The 19,188-nt window shown below is 39.0% G+C and overlaps 1 protein-coding gene across 1 annotated transcript; it reads right to left on the bottom strand.

The window, feature by feature from the left end:
• Positions 1 to 12,812: 12,812 nt before the first annotated feature.
• On the bottom strand, positions 12,813 to 17,335 carry LOC110463171 (vacuolar-sorting protein SNF8-like). Its single transcript, XM_021517547.1, has 5 exons — positions 17,211 to 17,335; positions 15,722 to 15,772; positions 14,314 to 14,452; positions 12,990 to 13,094; positions 12,813 to 12,847 (listed from the first exon to the last, which is right to left on the bottom strand). The coding sequence occupies exons 1-5, from the start codon at positions 17,262 to 17,264 to the stop codon at positions 12,813 to 12,815; spliced, it is 384 nt and encodes a 127-aa protein (XP_021373222.1). The 5' UTR covers positions 17,265 to 17,335.
• Positions 17,336 to 19,188: the final 1,853 nt, after the last annotated feature.

The following is a 19,188-nucleotide window of genomic DNA, read 5'->3' as shown; positions in this document are numbered from 1 at the left end:
ATTACTATAGGGCACCCGTATCTCCGACACGGGGCCCTAATTACCTCTTGGACCACAAACATTTTACATTAATTCCTTCTATCTAAGTTAATTTCAATCCCAAAATACACACCAAATGTGCATTAAAGCAGAAAATCTGAAAAGATTTTTGAGTAATAAAGTTTGAACTTTTTATGCTAAAATTCCATGATTTGGTTAATTACATTGAGGAGAAACGCGGAAGTCCTTCAAGTCTGATATTATGTTTATAATTGTTTTGCCTGTCGTAACTACGGTAATGGATTGTAGGGATAATGGAGTAAAGTCCACCAGCACGACCAAATGCTTCAGCATAAAATCACAACCACGTCACCGTCCTCCCTACATCAATACTGCAGTGATTGCCTCAGGTTTGGTGATATAAATATCCAAGATACCTGACCATCAAAGTATAGGCCTGGTTAACTCATTCACCCCTAAGTATTTAAACTGAACTTGCCCAGTCTATGATTTGGTAAGGTTCAAATGTGACTTTAAGGGTGAACGGGTTAAAACACTCTGAAATTTTAGAGGCAAATTCCTCAACAGTTTAAAAAACATGACAATAAATAAAACCTTTATAAAAGTAGGAGTGGGCATTCGGTGAAGATGGTAAATAACCTAAGGAATAAAAGTTTGCTGGTAATCAAGAAATTCTTTATTTGAGTATTTGTTTCTGAAAATATATTAACGATTTTTCTAAAATGTACATTAATAACGCAGAAGGTTATTTATAAGGGCTTTAAAGTTTTTCTGATGGGTTGGTTGAAGGATAAACTTTCGTAGCACACAGAGTATCTATTTCATTAACAGTGGAATTTAATACAAACATTCATGCTTTGCTTAACATTCATGATGTCTTAATGTTTATCCGGGAAATCTCAGTCTGATTCAGAAGTGAAATGGAATATTACCATCTGGTTCTGGCTGACTGATGGAACAGCCACTTTGTTAAACCTGCCTATCCAAGAACTGGAGTGTTAATTAACATGAAGACGAAATAGTTCTGTAACAATTAATGAGATATTTCAGTGACATTAAAATCACACATTTATCACCTGTGAATATTTTCTGTAGATTATTACCTTTTGATAAATACAATTTACATCTGATTATCAAGCTTTCATACCATCAACTGAAGCTCAAAATGTCTTGTGTTGTCTAATAATAACTTTACTGAACTTGATTGAATAATAATATTTATAACAAGACCTCTTGTAAAAACAATACATAACGAGAGAAAAACACCCAAACAGATTTTATGAAGCCCTTCCACAATCAAGAGGCCCAAGAGCCTTATCACAATTACAGGAGTTAAAACTGATCATGTTTCAACCTATTGGAGGCCACCTTGGCCATCTTGGATTTTTCAGATCAGTACAAAAGCAACAACCTTTTAGGGGGCCTGTTAAAGGTCGTTTGTACCAAATTTGGAGTCGTTTGGTTCAGTCTTTCTTGAGAAGTCAAATACATTTCAGCCAATCAGATGTTCCAGCAGCCATCTTTGATTTCTGGCTGGCACATACAGTAAGAACAACTAGAACACTGACAGGTCAGTAAGGGCTCCGTCTTGTGGCAATATATCCCCCATAATCATCAAGAAGCAATCTGCCCATATAGCTGAGCTTCACGTTTGACATTTGGACTTCAACTGAATCGCAAGGAGGCAAAATATACATTTTACATGTACTATAATGTGAGTCTCGTTTCCTTCCACCTCCATATTTGCTGGGCTAACAGAAATGTAAATACCGGTTCAATACTCATTTGTTAGCTTTGATTTGTTTTATTTCACCTTATATACCTCCTCCATCAAGAGCCAGGGTCAAAGTCAGAGATCCACTGTGTCTCTGACCTTTGGACCCAAATGACCTTGACCATTAACCCAGTGACCCTGATCTTTGGTCAGTTGACTTGTTCTCTAATTCCAACCAACTTTGCTTCATAATATCATAACAAAATGTTCATCAGTGAAAAATACAAAACTTCACCATGACCCTTTGAACATCGTAACCTGGACCTAAGGTCAGTTGACTCTGTGTTAAGTTCTGAACAAATTTGCTACATAATAACATAAAAAAAAGTTCATAAGTAAAAAGATACAATAATTGATCTTGACATTGACCACCTGACTTTGACCTTAAGTCAGTTGACTCCTTTTTAAACTCAGACCAACTTTGCTTCATAATATCATAACAAAATGTTCATCAGTGAAAAGATACAAAATTTAACCTTGACCTTTGACCCAGTGACCTTACCCTTTGATCAAATGACTCCTTGTTTAATTCCCACAAACATTGCTTCAAAGTGTCATTATGAAATATTCACCACCACAAAAATGCCAAATTTTACCTGGACCTTTGACCAAGTGACCTTGACCTTAAGTTAGTTGACTCTTTGTTAAATTCCGACCAACATTGCTGCATAATGTCATAACAAAATGTTCATCAGGGAAAAGATATAAATTTAACCTTGACCTTTGACCCAGTGCCCTTGACATTTGGTCAGGTTGACTCCTTGTTTAATTCTGGTCAACTTTGCTTCATTATGTCATAACAAAATGTTCATCAGTGAAAAGATGCAAAATTTGACCTTGACCTTGACCTCTGAACCTAATGACCTTGACCTGTGACCTTGACTTTTTACCTCAATGTGTATTTTTGTGAACTGAACATCTTGATCAAGTTTCATGTAAATCGGTCAATAAATACCAAAGTTATCAGCCAGGAACAAAATTTGTGGACGGACAGACAGACAGACATCGTGATTACTGTAGGGCACCCGTATCTCCAATACGGGGCCCTAATTAATGTCATGAGGAACATTTGTAGCAGGTCTGGCTTCAATCAGTGAAGCCATTCCTGAGAAGAACTCGAAAATGTCTCAGCCAATCAGAGGCCAAGGCAGCAATCTTAATTTTCAGATCGACACAAAAAGTAAGAGTACAAAGTACATGTTTGGGATAACACCACTACATGTGTACCAAGTTTAAAGTCAACTGCTTCAGCCATTCTTGAGGAGAAATAAAATATGTCTTAGACAATCAGAGGGTATCCTGGCTTTCATATCGGCACAAAAAAAGCAACACATTTTGGGACCTCTTAAAGAATATTTATACAAAATTTGAAGTCAAGCCATGCTATCATTCTTAAGAAGTTGAAAATGTTTCAGCCAATCAGATGCTAGGGCAGCCATCTAGGAGTTTTGAATTTGCATGAAAGGTAAGCACATTTATTGGCAATTCCATAAGAAACATTTGTAACAAGTCTGAAGTCAATTGCTTCAACCATTTTTGAGAAAATGTCTCTGTCATTCGGACACTAGGATGTCCATCTTTGATTTTATGTTTGGAAGGAAAAGTACACGTATGGGACCTAATACGGGACATTTGTATCAAGTTTGAAGTCAATCAATTAAATGATTCTGAAGAAGAAGTTTTATGCAAGACCCATGTCGCACAGTGCAAGACACACATCAACAGATGAAGACAAATGGCAATGGCTCACATAAGCAATCATGTGAGCTAAAATAAATTCAAATTCAATTCTATTGAAAGTAGAAATCCACATGCCCAAGGAAAGATTCTCCTCACCTAATGAATTGGTTTGTTTGTGTTTTACGTCCTATTAACAGCTATGGTCATTTAAGGACGTGCCATGTTGTGTTGTCACCTAATAAAACTTACTAAGACCAGTTGGTTGATGCTACAGAGTTAATTCGGTATTGACAGAGACGTAGAATTACACCAGGCGGTACATCACATGTTGTAGCTGCTTTTCACAGCAATATAAAATCTTACCCATGTAGGTATAGACCAGTGGTCATGTGTATCAAATGAAACGAGTTTTAGGGTAAAGCCTGTGGTTTCTTCAATGGTGGAAGATACACAAAAGTATGCAGCTAAGGCAGTTGAGTGAGATGCCCAGGTTACATATTCATAGATTCAATAACAACAGGCAAAGGAGCAGTTCGTTCTTATAGTTCATTAAAAGTGTCACAAAAATTAACTATTTTTCAGAATAGCAGGAATATGAAGACTGTAAGGAGATGGGCATTACTACCATTAAAAAAATATTGATATGTTTCTCTGACACAAAAATTACAGTATCCTTTTCTGATGCATGCATTCAGCTGACATTTCCAATGCTACGACATTCCAACAGCCAGACAGTAGGCCTCGACCCTCAGTGAGGCTGTACAGATGTCAGACTATATTATAGGGTGGTCACATTACCACCTGGTACTAGACCAGTGGTATCACCCCCAGTAGGACCAGACAGTAGGACTCGACCCTCAGTGAGGCTGTACAGATGTCAGACTATATTATAGGGTGGTCACATTACCACCTGGTACGTATACTAGACCAGTGGTATCACCCCCAGTAGGACCAGAAAGGTCCTACAACATCACCTCATTACCACCTGGTACTAGACCAGTGGTATCGCCCCAAGTAGGACCAGACAGTAGGACCCCCTCAGTGAGGCTGTACGGATGTCAGACTATATTATAGGGTGGTCACATTACCACCTGGTACGTATACTAGACCAGTGGTATCACCCCCAGTAGGACCAGAAAGGTCCTACACCATCACCACATTACCACCTGGTACTAGACCAGTGGTATCACCCCAAGTAGCACCAGAACGGTCCTACAACATCACCACATTACCACCTGGTACTAGACCAGTGGCCATGGTATCACCCCAAGTATGACCAGAAAGGTCCTACAACATCACCACACTACCACCTGGTTCTAGACCAGTGGTATCACCCCAAGTAGGAACAGAAAGGTCATACAACATCACCACATTACCACCTGGTACTACACCAGTGGCCATGGTATCACCCCAAGTATGACCAGAAAGGTCCTACAACATCACCACGCTACCACCTGGTACTAGACCAGTGGTATCCCCCCAAGTAGGACCAGAAAGGTCATACAACATCACCACATTACCACCTGGTACTACACCAGTGGCCATGGTATCACCCCAAGTAGGCCCAGAAAGGTCCTACAACATCACCACACTACCACCTGGGACTAGACCAGTGGCCATGGTATCACCCCAATTAGGACCAGAAAGGTCCTACAACATCAACACACTACCACCTGGTACTAGACCAGTGGCCATGGTATCACCCCAATTAGGACCAGAAAGGTCCTACAACATCAACACATTACCACCCAGACTATATTATAGGGTGGTCACATTACCACCTGGTACGTATACTAGACCAGTGGTATCACCCCCAGTAGGACCAGAAAGGACCTACACCATCACCACATTACCACCTGGTACTAGACCAATGGCATCACCCCCAGTAGGACCAGAAAGGTCCTACACCATCACCACATTACCACCTGGTACTAGACCAATGGAATCACCCCCAGTAGGACCAGAAAGGTCCTACAACATCACCACGCTACCACCTGGTACTAGACCAGTGGTGTCACCCCAAGTAGGACCAGAAAGGTCCTCCAACATCACCACACTACCACCTGGTACTAGACCCGTGGCCATGGTCTCACCCCAAGTAGGACCAGAAAGGACCAACAACATCACCACACTACCACCTGGTACTAGACCCGTGGCCATGGTCTCACCCCAAGTAGGACCAGAAAGGACCAACAACATCACCACACTACCACCTGGTACTAGACCAGTGCCCATGGTACCACCCCAAGTAGGACCAGAAAGGTCCTCCAACATCACCACACTACCACCTGGTACTAGACCCGTGGCCATGGTCTCACCCCAAGTAGGACCAGAAAGGACCTACAACATCACCACACTACCACCTGTTACTAGACCAGTGGTATCACCCCAAGTAGGAACAGAAAGGTCATACAACATCACCACATTACCCCCTGGTACTAGACCAGTGGTATCACCCCAAGTAGGACCAGAAAGGTCATACAACATCACCACATTACCACCTGGTACTAGACCAGTGGCCATGGTATCACCCCAAGTAGGACCAGAAAGGTCCTACAACATCAACACATTACCACCTGGTACTAGACCAATGGTATCACCCCCAGTAGGACCAGAAAGGTCCTACAACATCAACACATTACCAAAAGGACTAAGGCTGGCAATATTCCAAATTTGACAAAAGAAATCTCATATTTCAAAAATGTTTTCACAGTTCAATAAGATGATCTGTGCTGTCTCAGAATTAACGTGTACATGTACTTGAATACTCACCACACTATATTCAAACACAGTATAATTGATTAAATTTCTGTTTTCAATTTATTTTGAAATGTTTCGTATATTTCAACGTTTGTCTAGTATCCACTTATGTACACACTGTAAGTCTCATAATACCCAGTGGAGATGGATTTCTGAGTTAATTCCCAAGGAGACACCTTCATGAATTAAAAAATTTCACATTTTTAAAATATTCTCAATAAAAGCAAATAATTCCATATATTAAGTCTTCTTGGCTTAAGAATGTTCCAGACTAAATGAAACTTTATACTACTCTATCCCAGCATGCTACATTGAGTACTGGTCAAATATCATCAACAAGAGTCACCTGGTATTGTGGAAGAAGTATTCATATATTTGACCCCTGTGACATTGAAAGTAGGTCAAGGTAATTTATTTGGAGAAACTTTATAGCACTCTGTTCCAGGTTCCTACATGAACTAGCCAAGTATTATTACTCTGGGCCTACTGGTTATTCTGAAGTTGTTTTTACATATTTGACCCTGTGTGACCTTGAAATTATGTCAAGGTCATTTATTTGAGGAAAACATATAGCACTCTGTCCCAGGTACCTACTCGCCTTATATCATTGCTCTAGGCCTCCTGGTTATTGAGAAGAAGATGTTTTAAGTTCTTTGAACACATTTGACCCCTGCTACCTTGAGAGTAGGTCAAGGTCATCAATATGATTATAGCACTCGGTCTAAGGTACCAACTAGCCAAGAATCATTACTTTGGGCCTCTTGCTTATTCAGAAGAAGTTGTTTAAAGGTTTTTGAACACATTTTACCCCTATGACCTTGAAAGTAGGCCAAGGTAATTTATTTGAGGAAATTAAAAGCACGTTATGCCAGGTACCTACTGGCCAAGTATTATTACTCTGGGCCTCCTAGTTATTCAGAAGAGGTTGTTTAAAGGGTTTTACATATTGAACCCCATGTGACCTTGAAAGTTGAGCATGCAAGGTCATTTATTTGAGGAAAATTTATAGCAATCTGTCTATGGTACATAACATACTTGCCAAATATCATGGCCCTAGGTCCTTCAGTTCTTAAGAAGTCATTCAAACAAAACAATGACGGACAGACGATCGATGGACAACACATCATACATATACACAGATACATAGATCATACCATTAGCTCAACTGGCACTTTGTGAGCTAAAAACCAACAATGAGAGGTCATGAATTCAAGCACAGGTAACTATACACAATGATTTATTATAAATAATATGTCAAACTCGGTAAAATGACATCAATGTCTTACCTGTATATAATGAAAATGCCATGCAGTTTCATGTGAAATGGAAAATGTAAGTATAAACTGGGGACTTACCTTTAGGTAGTCAGCATTGTTCTTTTTAAAGAAGCTTTATATTATTTATACATGTACACTATATTAGCTAACTGAGAACGGTTATATGTAGAGTGATATGACTTGTAACACTACTGTGCAGTGACCGGTACCAATTCACCTGAACAGTTCAAAACAATGATTGGCCTGATCTGAAGTCATGGAGACATTTCAAGGCCTCACAGACCACATAGGGTGAGTTACGGTGCCACGAAACCAAAGGCTGATAAGGTAGACTGTTAGGCGCTAGATTTCTACATGCGTCCTCAATGTTGACACAAAACTGGCAAAAAGTTTCAAGATTTCACCTTAAATAAGGATAACATTTCCCCAAGGTTTAATCACTTTCCCTTGCCTCAGTGTGTGTTACCTGTTAATCACGTCACTCCCTGTCTGGAAAGTGTGGTATTATCTCACTGCTTAATTGCACAGTTTAAATATACATGGTTTCAAAATGAGAAAAGTTCTCAGGATGCCTGGTTATCTTTTTTGTTGTAAACATATTTTCAGAAGAGTCCATGGTGTAGCTGGAGTCTGTGTTACATCTGACATTTTATCTTGCAAGTTTAATAAGAGTTGGTCACTTGGTCTGTGTACGGGTTAGGGTTAGGGTTAGGGTTAGGGTTACCCCTAACCCTAACCCTAACCCTAACCCATTCGTACTAAACTTTTGACAGGTCATACATGATTTATCTGCCTTGATTCAGGAGGAAAGGAACCAGTGCCTGTCGCCAAACCTCTGACAACTCCATTACCCACACATTGTAGAGAGGAATTTGAGTGGAAAGAAACCCACTGTAATAGTATATTATTACTTATCTTTTGCTTTTATTGTTGTATTTGTAAGTTGTTTTAGTTTATATTATGTCTAGTTTGGACCTTATCTTTTCCTTCCCTGTCTTATTCCTAGTTCTATTCTCGATCTTGATACTTCCTAAAGCCTCCCTTGGAATCCCCATACTTTGACTGCATTGAATTGTTTTCCCATGTGAATTTAACAAAACAATTGGTTCTGTCCCCAGGCTGGGACATACATAATTCCTTAACAAGAGCCCCAATGGGCCTGCAACGCTCACCTGGTAATAATCTCACACTTGTAACCTTAAAGTGATCTTAAATAAAGCTACAGGCAAAATATCAGTATTTATGACTATAAGTCATTCAAAAGAACCTATTAAAAGATTTAAAAACATTTGAACCATGTGACCTTGAAAATCGAACAAGGTCATTACATTGAACAAACTTTATAGGCCTTCACCTCGGCATGTAACTTGCAAAATATCACCACCCTAGACCTTTGGTTTTTGAGATTAATAAGGTCATTTAAATGTTTACACATATTTGACTAAATGTGACGTTGAAAGTGAGTCAAGGTCATTCATTTGAACAACTTTGGTAGCCCTTTAACCAAGCATGCTACTGACCAAATATCAACATCCTAGGCCTTTTGTTATTCAGAAGAAGTTGTTTTCAAGATTTTAAACGTTTTTGACTCCTGAGTGTGACCTTGAATATGGGTGAAGGTCCTTTATTTGAACAAACTTGGTAGCCCTTTATCCCAATTTGCTTCTGGCCAAATATCATCAGCCTGCGCCTTTTGGTTATTTAGAAGAAGTTGTTTAAAGTAAGATATTGACGCCGGACGCCAGACAGACAACTGATGCCGCGCCACAGCATAAGGGCCAGATGAGCTAAAAAGGGTAGTTGTTGTTGACAGTTCCCTGCTTAATGATCAACATTAAGGGCAAGCCCAACAAATGTCATGGTCATTAATTGGTAGCCATTCATCCTAGCATGCTACTGGCCAAATATCAACATCCTAGGCATTTTGGTTATTCAAAAGAAGTTGTTTAAAATTTTGACCCATGTGACCATGAATATGAGTCAAGGTCATTCATTTTAACAAACTTGGTAGCCCTTTATCCAAGCATGCTAACGGCCAAATATCAACATTCTGGGCCTCATGGTTATTCAGAAGTCATTTAAAGATTCAAACATATTTGACCTCTGTGACCTTGAATATGGGCGAAGTTCATTTATTTGAACAAACTAAGTATTCCTTCATTCCAGCATGCTACAGACCAAATATACCATCCAGGTCATTTAGGTTATTCAGAAGAAACTGTTCAAAGGTATTTTAAGACAATTAACCCTCTGTGACCGTGAATATGGATGGAGGTCATTCATTTGAACAAACTTGGTAGCCCTTCATCCCAGCATGCTACTGGCCAAATATCATCACCCTGGACATTTTGGTTATTCAGAAGAAGTTGTTTGAAGTTTTTAACATATTTGACCCCTGTGACCTTGAATATGTGTGAAGGTCATTTATTTGAACAACCTTGGTAGGCCTTCATCCTAGTTTGCTTCTGTCCAAATATCATCATCCTGCGCCTTTTGGTTATTCAGAAGAAGTCGTTTAAAGTAAAATATTGACACAGGACGATGGACAGACAACGGATGCCGCGCCACGGCATAAGCTCACCTGGCCCAAAGGGTCACGATGAGCTAAAAATGGTAGTTGTTGTCGACAGTTGCCTACTAAATTATCATTATTAGGGCAAGCCCAACAAATGGTGTACCCATGATTGTAAACAAAATGTGACCATGTGGAGTATTGTGCTGGGTGCATTAATTCCTCGTGGTAATTTAGTGAGGTGGCACTTTAAGGTCAGTATTATTATCAAGCTATCACAAGGAGGCATGCCGATACTTCAACATACATACACATCCACCTACATCACACAAATGGAGGTATTCCTTAAATTAACTTGACTGTTTATGGGTGCTAATTAAAAATGACCGACCAACTGTAGTTTCTTATTTTTGTTGTTTTGTGGAGAAAAAAATGTTTGACTCAGCATTGTAATCTTGCCTGGCACAACTCAAACTAACCAATATACCAATTTATAATTTAAAAACTTGTGTACAATGGGTTTTTTTAATTCATATATATGTAGTTCTATTTTATACCTTAATTAAATCAATATTTTTCTTGATATGATACTCTGATGATGTATATATATTTTTTTATATGGGGCAAAGAAGTAATTCCAACACTGAATTACTTCTTTGCCCTATATAATAGTTTAAGTAATTTGTATCCTACGGACATACCTCCATTAGGATCCAGTGTTATATGGGATTTTACCGTCTATATAACTTCTTTGACCCATATTTTTTTTATATTATATAATTGTCGTATTCATAGTTCTATTGGGATTAATCAGAAATATCAAAATCTAATATAGAAAGTACAAGATATGCAAAATATTTTTCTGTTTTTGAATGGTATATGCTATGGATAAGCATCAGATGACTCAATCAGTTGCAAGAAAGATAACTCTTTATGACGTGAACCATTTTGCTTGTTCTCATATTCAAGGGAGATAACTTCTACTATTCCTCACATTTCTTAGTACATAGCACAGTATAAATGTAGTATTCATTACCCTGAATTTATTTTATAGGTTGTCAAACCACAGGGAGCAGGAAATGGTGAGTCGTTTTACAAGTTAAAGCAGCATCATTCTGGTACAACACTTTTGAACAGTATCACAATCATCTTTTCATTTCCTGATAAATTTGAAAAACAATAATACCAGCTTTTAAAGTATACAATTAAGCTAAATATTTCAAGACATATGAAGTCCCCTATTTTCTATCAAAATCACTAATTTCACATACCTGCATGTATATGATCAGAGTTCGTTGTTTTACCTTAAAACATTTCAATAATTAACATGTATCAAGTCTAGGTATGAAGGATATGCATTATTCTCTCTTACCTACGTAATGTTCGAGTCCTTATCTTCCACCTCTTATCTGTAAAATTCTACAATGGCATTGCAGAAAGGTCAATAACTAGAACACAGACAAATCAGCGAGGGTCTGTTGTGTGCTTACAGATCAGCGAGGGTCTGTCATGTGTCTTACAGATCAGCGAGGGTCTGTCGTATGTCTTACAGATCAGCGAGGGCCTGCTGTGTGCTTACAGATCAGCGAGGGTCTGTCGTGTGCCTTACAGATCAGCGAGGGCCTGCTGTGTGCCTTACAGATCAGCGAGGGTCTGTCGTGTGTCTTACAGATCAGCAAGGGTCTGTCGTGTGCCTTACAGATCAGCGAGGGCCTGCTGTGTGCATTACAGATCAGCGAGGGTCTGTCGTGTGTCTTACAGATCAGTGAGGGCCTGCTGTGTGCCTTAAAGATCAGCAAGGGTCTGTTGTGTGCCTTACAGATCAGCAAGGGTCTGTTGTGTGCCTTACAGATCAGCGAGGGTCTGTCGTGTGCCTTACAGATCAGCGAGGGTCTGTCTTGTGCCTTACAGATTAGCAAGGGCCTGTTGTGTGTCTTACAGATCAGCGCAGGTCTGTTGGGTGCCTTACAGATCAGCGAGGGCCTGTTGTGTGCCTTACAGATCAGCAAGAGCCTGTTGTGTGCCTTACAGATTAGCAAGGGCCTGTTGTGTGCCTTACAGATCAGCAAGGGTCTGTCGTGTGCCTTACAGATCAGCGAGGGTCTGCCGTGTGCCTTACAGGTCAGCAAGGGCCTTTTGTGTGCCTTACAGATCAGCACGGGCCTTTCGTGTGCCTTACAGATCAGCAAGGGCCTGCTGTGTGCCCTACTTATCAGCCTACCATGTGTGTGTCATGTGCCCTACAGATCAGCGAGGGCCTGTTGTGTGCCCTACAGATCAGCGAGGGCCTGCTGTGTGCCCTACAGATCAGCCTACCATGTGGGTGCCATGTACCTGAAAGATCAGCAAGGGCCTCCTGTTTGGCAGCTGACAGATCAGCAAGGGCCTCCTGTTTGGCAGCTGACAGATCGGCGAGGGCCTGCTGTTTGGCAGCTGACAGATCAGCAAGGGCCTCCTGTTTGGCAGCTGACAGATCAGCAAGGGCCTCCTGTTTGGCAGCTGAAAGACCGGCGAGGGCCTCCTGTTTGGCAGCTGAAAGATCGGCGAGGGCCTACCACATGCCTGAGTTATTGCACTTTATGTACTAAGTCATTCTTTAGTAATAATGTTCCTGTGACTAGTGACTATATTTTGATTTAAGTTAGTCGTGATATACCAACATTCCTGTGGTTAGTGGCTATTTACAGAGTACACACAGTCTATAGTGACTTACCTCCATTCCTGTGACTAGTGACTATATTTTGATTTAAGTTAGTCTTGATATACTGACGTTCCTGTGGTTAGTGGCTATTTACAGAGTACACACAGTCTATAGTGACTTACCTCCATTCCTGTGGTTAGTGGCTATATACATAAAGTATGGTCATTAGTGACTTACCTCCATTCCTGAGACTAGTGACTATATTTTGATTTAAGTTAGTCTTGATGTACCGACGTTCCTGTGGTTAGTGGCTATATACATATAGTACGGTCAATAGTGACTTACCTCCATTCCTGTGACTAGTAGCAATACACACTTCTATGATTTGAACACCAATCTCGTAGTAAAAGTCACCGACCCCCAACATCTCTGCCCAGAATCCTTTGCTGGCTGTAACAGAAGGAAAGTTAGTTAACCTACATAAACATGACAATATTTCTCCCAGAAAGAATGATTATTTATATATATTATGCAAAGCTGTAAATTGAAATATTTATCTAAATATATATACCAGATTTGCATATCCTGCCTATTCAAATTTTCATAGGTATCAATCACCCCAGACTCTGTGGATTAGTGAAGGAAGATCCGTAAATAAGCCAAAACCCTGAATAGGTACATCCTCTTCAATGGGTTCAACTTAACCTGTTTTTTGGAGTGAACCCTCATAAAACCCAAACTCTACAAATCACAAACTTCACAAAGTATAGGTCTTCATTTCTTAAATATCTTATAATATCATGTAATATGTTATGTCATACATTTGATATTAAGATGGTTAGTTTTTGATGTCTGGAACTAATCAAATACCTATTCATGATCTTTGAATTTGTCATATGTAGTACAGAATATGTACAATGTCTCAGCATAGAGAGAGGGGTTTTAAAATAACACTTTAACTGGTAGTCTTTCTCTATGTAGTAGTCTTAAAATTCAGAATTTACACATCAAAGACCATAATTTAATGATATAGATTTGTGATAGACCTACTGAAATTTTCATAGACCAGATGATGACCATGAAAATGTTAATTACTTATAAATTGTAACTAATAACCACTAAATATATGTTATAATAGAGGCTACAAAGAACACCTTACAGAACATCTTTTCCTCTCTACTATACTTGTCGAATCTTACACATCATAAGAAATAACTTAATAGATAACTTAATAATAATAACAATTCGAGGTTCTTATATACCGCTTTATCACAACCTAGTTCGTAGGTCTTCTCAAAGCGGTTCACAATTTATTGTCCGTGGTTATAAGGCCTTTTGCAACCAGTCAATATCTTTCTCAACTCCCTGGGGAGCATACAGCCAGTGCTGCCATTTCGGCGCTCACAGTTAGCATTCAACAATACTAGCACTGCCCAACCACGTACTCATTTACAGCTGAGTAGACTGGAACAAGCGGAGTAAAGTATCTTGATCATCTATGGATCTTTGATAAATTGGAACACTGAATTGTTGTGTTTGTTGGATAAATCTTTCACACCTCAATCAATTTATTAATAAAGTGTTTTAAATGAGTGAAAAATTAAGTGTGGTATATGTGGGGATATGACAGCTGACACTAAACGAGATGACAGTTGATCAGTATACTTACATGCCAGTGGGTCCACTCCTATGGACGCACACATGTTCTGGAACTGGACCCGGAACTCTGGATCTTTTTTTATGTCCTCTTTGTGATTGACAGCAAAATCTTCTAGATGTTCCTTAAATTTCTCCATTTGTTTTGCCATCTGTTCGAAAAACAAAACAACAATTAATATTGTTTTAATCATTTCTGGATATAAAACATTTCTTCCTATATGGTATACCTTACAAAACATTCTTTTATCATTCGTGATAAGATTACCGTAATCTTTATGAAACTTCCTTTATACTAATAGATACTGAGATTTCCACAATATCTCTTAAACTAATAGATACTGAGTTTTATTTCAATGTGTCCTATATATTCTGACAGGGATGTACAATTTCATATTTCGAGTACTAGCTCCCATTTAGATTTTGACAAATTCAAAAACGACTTCATAGACCAAGTTTTCTTTGATTTCATTTCCAGTGATGTGTATACGTATGATTCAATGGTAAGTCTTGCAGTTAGGAAAACTATTGTGTAAAATTACAAATTTCTTAATTTCATATTGTATTAAAGCACTAAATATGTAACAAAAAAATGTCTTGGTCAAGATCTCATCCATAAAATTCAGTAGGTCTACATGTATAAGAAATTGATATTACATTGACCTATTGTCTATGTAGCGGCGATAACATAGCTTTCTGACAACGAGAGATTGTTTTATATATTGCATTGTCAGAGCTACGAAGCGGTCCTATGCCAACTAATGGAGCAAAATCAAAAGTGCTCATCTGTAAGATTACATATAATTCACGCCTCATATGAGTAAAATGTTATCAAAATAATTGTTGAAAAAACGAATCCTTATCAATGAAAAAAACTCTTTCACGAAATTAGCCAAGTCCCTCTTGGGGGAAAAAATAGAAACGACCGCCATGACAGATCATGTGTGATGTTATCTCAATGATCCTTTCTATATTGGCCGGCATGGCCAAGTATAGTATTACTACTGATGCCGCCATGTTCAATGGTATATAGACGTCTGACCTATTTCGGAAGAGAGGTCGAGGACGAGAAATAGTGATAAAGATAGTGCCAAATTAATCCACATCTTTTACACTATCCCCACCTTTTTCAAACACCAACCCAGGTTCTTTGACTCCCTGCCAAGGGTTCTACTACCTTGAACGGGGAGGGTCACCGGCACCAATTTGTAATAGGACGAGAAAAAGTGATAAAGATAGTGCCGTCGCTGTGGCTCAAACCCGCGACCCTTGGCTCTCCAGCCCGATGCTCTACCGCCGAGCTAAAGGGAAATTCCCTACAGCTGACGATTGTAAGGCAACCTAATTAATCCACATCTTTTACACTTATACTGAGTATAAAACAGATTTTATTGCAATATTCATGGATTGACAATACATACCTGTGACACTTGGTCCTCTGCTATCTCTGACCCCTTGTCCTTGTAACGAGCCTGAAAATACATATTGTTTTTAATTTGTTGGTATTTTTAAACAGATTAAATGCAAGATATAGTGGACAACATTACTGGGAATTATTTCAAAATGTCTATCTCATTGATATATTAACATTATATTGTAATAGGGGGAGGTCCGGAGAGGGTTTTGCATCCGTTGTCACTCCGTTAAATCCGTTTCGTGATCGTATAGTTTTTAGCAATGGTAACGAGTCGACAACTTCCCCTGCAGTCCTCTCTAGACCTCGCCTCTTTCTCAGGTTACAGACCTGTTTTCACTACAGGTTCGAACACTGGACGTAGTGGTAATACAAGCAATTGATTCAATAACTCAACAAGGTGTTTAAAATACAAGTAACTCACTGTTTATTAACAAGACGGAATGAATATGTACAACAAGTTTCACAAATACAAAGCATAGCATTAGTGCCAAACAATGACAACTAATGTTAAGAAACCCTATCCCTATGTATGTAGAGTAATGGCCTATCCTACCAAACAGTACTACCAGTAGACTACAACCACGTGCTCCTAGCTCCCTATAGATCTACAGCGAACCACCATGTATCGATGCCTAAGCCCGAAGCCCCTGACTATCCCTTAATACATGTACTGTAGTTCCTATAGCACTCTATATATCCCAGGAACGATAACTTCATGTAGTCCTACGGTATTGGTACTGTTAGCAGCACCTTGACCTAGGTTGCACTGTCAGCAGCGCATGAAGCAGTAAGGTTTGCCTCACATGAAGCTGTGGGTCGGTTCACCGACCCTGTCAAGACCTTGATCCCTGCCCGGACCCGCTGTTTTATATATACCCCCTGCTCGGCCCCCACCAAATAGCCTCGAAGATGAGAGATCAACTGTTAATCTTGAACCCAGCCTCACCATCTAAAAGCATGTGAGCAAGGAGCGGTAACCTATTCCTGTTATTATTATCACCCACTTCTTGCCGTCTCAAAAGTGAAAACACACAGATTTCAGCACCGGTATCGTAGCAGCTGATCGCCAGGAATCCTACACTGAACGAAAAGCCCTACCCTACATAAGGGTGAATACCACAGAAAGTAACAGAGCCCTGTCTCTAAATCATAAACAACAATTATAATTAACAAAGTAATACAAATGTGAGAAGTAAACAACCTACCCTCCCACAATATGTTACAGTATGTACCTGTCATGATATAAATATTGCAGCTTATGACGGTGCACACTATATGATTATTGGGGAGGTCATTTTTACTGAAAGTCGATCTAAACCACTAAAACGTAAATTACTCTGAACACCTTAGTTTAGGTCCAAATATAGCTGAAACGAATGGTCAGGTCCTTGTGATTAAAACCGTTACCAGTGTGCTGCACATGATGACCACAAATCACTTATCATATGCCATATATTCCGTCCATCATCTGGGCGTCAGTACTAAACACATACCTGAGCCAAATCTTTCTTCTTAATTGCGCCAATTCCATGTCCCCGTCTGTGCATGACTGATATATATCCAATAACAATCGTATCTAATGTCAAATAACCATCAGTCAAAATTTACTTTCCGCAAAAGATTTCCGATCAAGGGGAGACAACTCGTATCTAATTTTCTACTTTCAGTTTCGATACAAGATATCCTCCCGCTGTTTTCGGCAATATTACACCAATAGATGTAACCGTTACGGTTGTTTTCCAATATCAAAGAAGTTATACAACGTTTTTAGTACCTCCAGTAATACGAAATTAGAAACATAAATAAAATGGAAATTTGATAATTTTTGACAATTTGATCCTGTTAGCCTGGGCCCATCCTAGTCAAGTATCTTTCACCTGTAACACTATTCATGCAGTTTACTGAAAGTAATTGGTATCTATTGTCTTTATACATAGCATTTTACATACCGAAATCATGGACCAAATTATATTTTTATTATTATACGCCCTGGCCTATACATGTTCTGTAGTTACACATAGAGAAACATTTATCATGGACCGCTGGTAGTAGTTTTCAAACTGTATCAAGACGGAATGGATCCAGACCTAGTAATACCTAGTACACATGTACTGAGGATTTTCTTATGAATCGAGGTATCCATATATAATTTGCTTATTGTATGGTTTATAATTAAGGTTCAACAAGCCTTACAGAACTTATATATGTTATTTGTATATATTGAACTTGTACATTGGCTAAACAATAAATACAACGCCATGTTAGCGTAGTCAAAAATAAGGCATTAAGGCTAATGTCTTCATAAAAATAGCTCACCGGACTAACAACATATCAATCTCTTTAACGACTCAGCTGAATACTACGAAATGACCTATAATTTAAAGTTTATTTATATACATGTACCTAGGTCATGCAGAACTTTATTTCTCTTCTACTAGCTGTTGAGAGGAATTCCGACCTGAAAAAAAGAAAGGTGTTGCCATGCGAAGCCACTAAAATCATAGTAAAATCCCCTGGTAATACATTCTAACAAATTATAAATAAGAAAACAAAGGCTAAGTAACCTTGATCGATTAATAAACTTTAGATGATGTGCCATTTGCTAACATTCTGTGGTGTTATGAATGCGCTAGACATGTTATAAACATTGAAGCTGAAGAGTACGATAATGATTATAACAAGTCTAGCTCTTTTATAACAGTTTAGAATTTTAAGAAAGGACATTTTATTTGAAGTTAAGTAGTGTTAATGGTCAAAGGTCTATGGATTTGCACATATATACCGGTAAAATATGTGACGCGGACGTTTTACTATGATGTTTGTACTTTCACATAGCAACAGTCAACAGCCGGTATATACATCTCCACACATACAGTAGTTAAAGAGAAATAAAGTCCCGCATGACCTAGGTATATAAATGATCTTCAAATAACATGTCATTTCGTAACCTTCAGTTGGGTTGCTTAAGGGATTGACATGTTATAAATCTGGTGTGCAACTTTTATCATTACATTAGCCTTAATGGCGTATTTTGACTTCGTTAACCTGGTTATGTACCTTTTTAATAGCTCTTGTACAAGTTCAATATATTTAAATTACATATATAAATTCCAATTTGTGATAAGGGTATTTGACTTGCCAGAGGGTTGACATTTGGGATGACTATTACATCTGTTAGGGGCTTGTTGAACCTTAACGAACCTCGAACCACTGCCAGAAACTGGACTACACGTGTAGTGGAAGCACTGTACTACACGTGTAGTGGAAGCACTGGACTACACGTGTAGTGGAAGCACTGGACTGCACGTGTAGTGGAAGCACTGGACTACACGTGTAGTGAAAGCACTCTACTACACGTGTAGTGGAAGCACTCTACTACACGTGTAGTGGAAGCACTGGACTTGGACTACACGTGTAGTGGAAGCACTGGACTTGGACTACACGTGTAGTGGAAGCACTGGACTACACGTG

The sequence above is a fragment of the Mizuhopecten yessoensis genome, unplaced genomic scaffold, assembly GCF_002113885.1.
Source record: "Mizuhopecten yessoensis strain PY_sf001 unplaced genomic scaffold, ASM211388v2 scaffold10869, whole genome shotgun sequence".
Taxonomy (NCBI): Eukaryota; Metazoa; Mollusca; class Bivalvia; order Pectinida; family Pectinidae; genus Mizuhopecten; species Mizuhopecten yessoensis.
This window is presented reverse-complemented; position numbering and strand designations above follow the sequence as displayed.

Bases quoted from the DNA above. Each gene is read 5' to 3' on its own strand.
- LOC110463171 (XM_021517547.1), bottom strand. From the start codon at position 17,264: ATGCACAGACGGGGACATGGAATTGGCGCAATTAAGAAGAAAGATTTG. The intron at 14,453-15,721 runs GTATGTATTGTC...TTTTTCGAACAG, and splicing joins CAGAGGACCAAGTGTCACAG to ATGGCAAAACAAATGGAGAA. The intron at 13,095-14,313 runs GTAAGTATACTG...CTTCTGTTACAG, and splicing joins AGGAGTGGACCCACTGGCAT to CCAGCAAAGGATTCTGGGCA.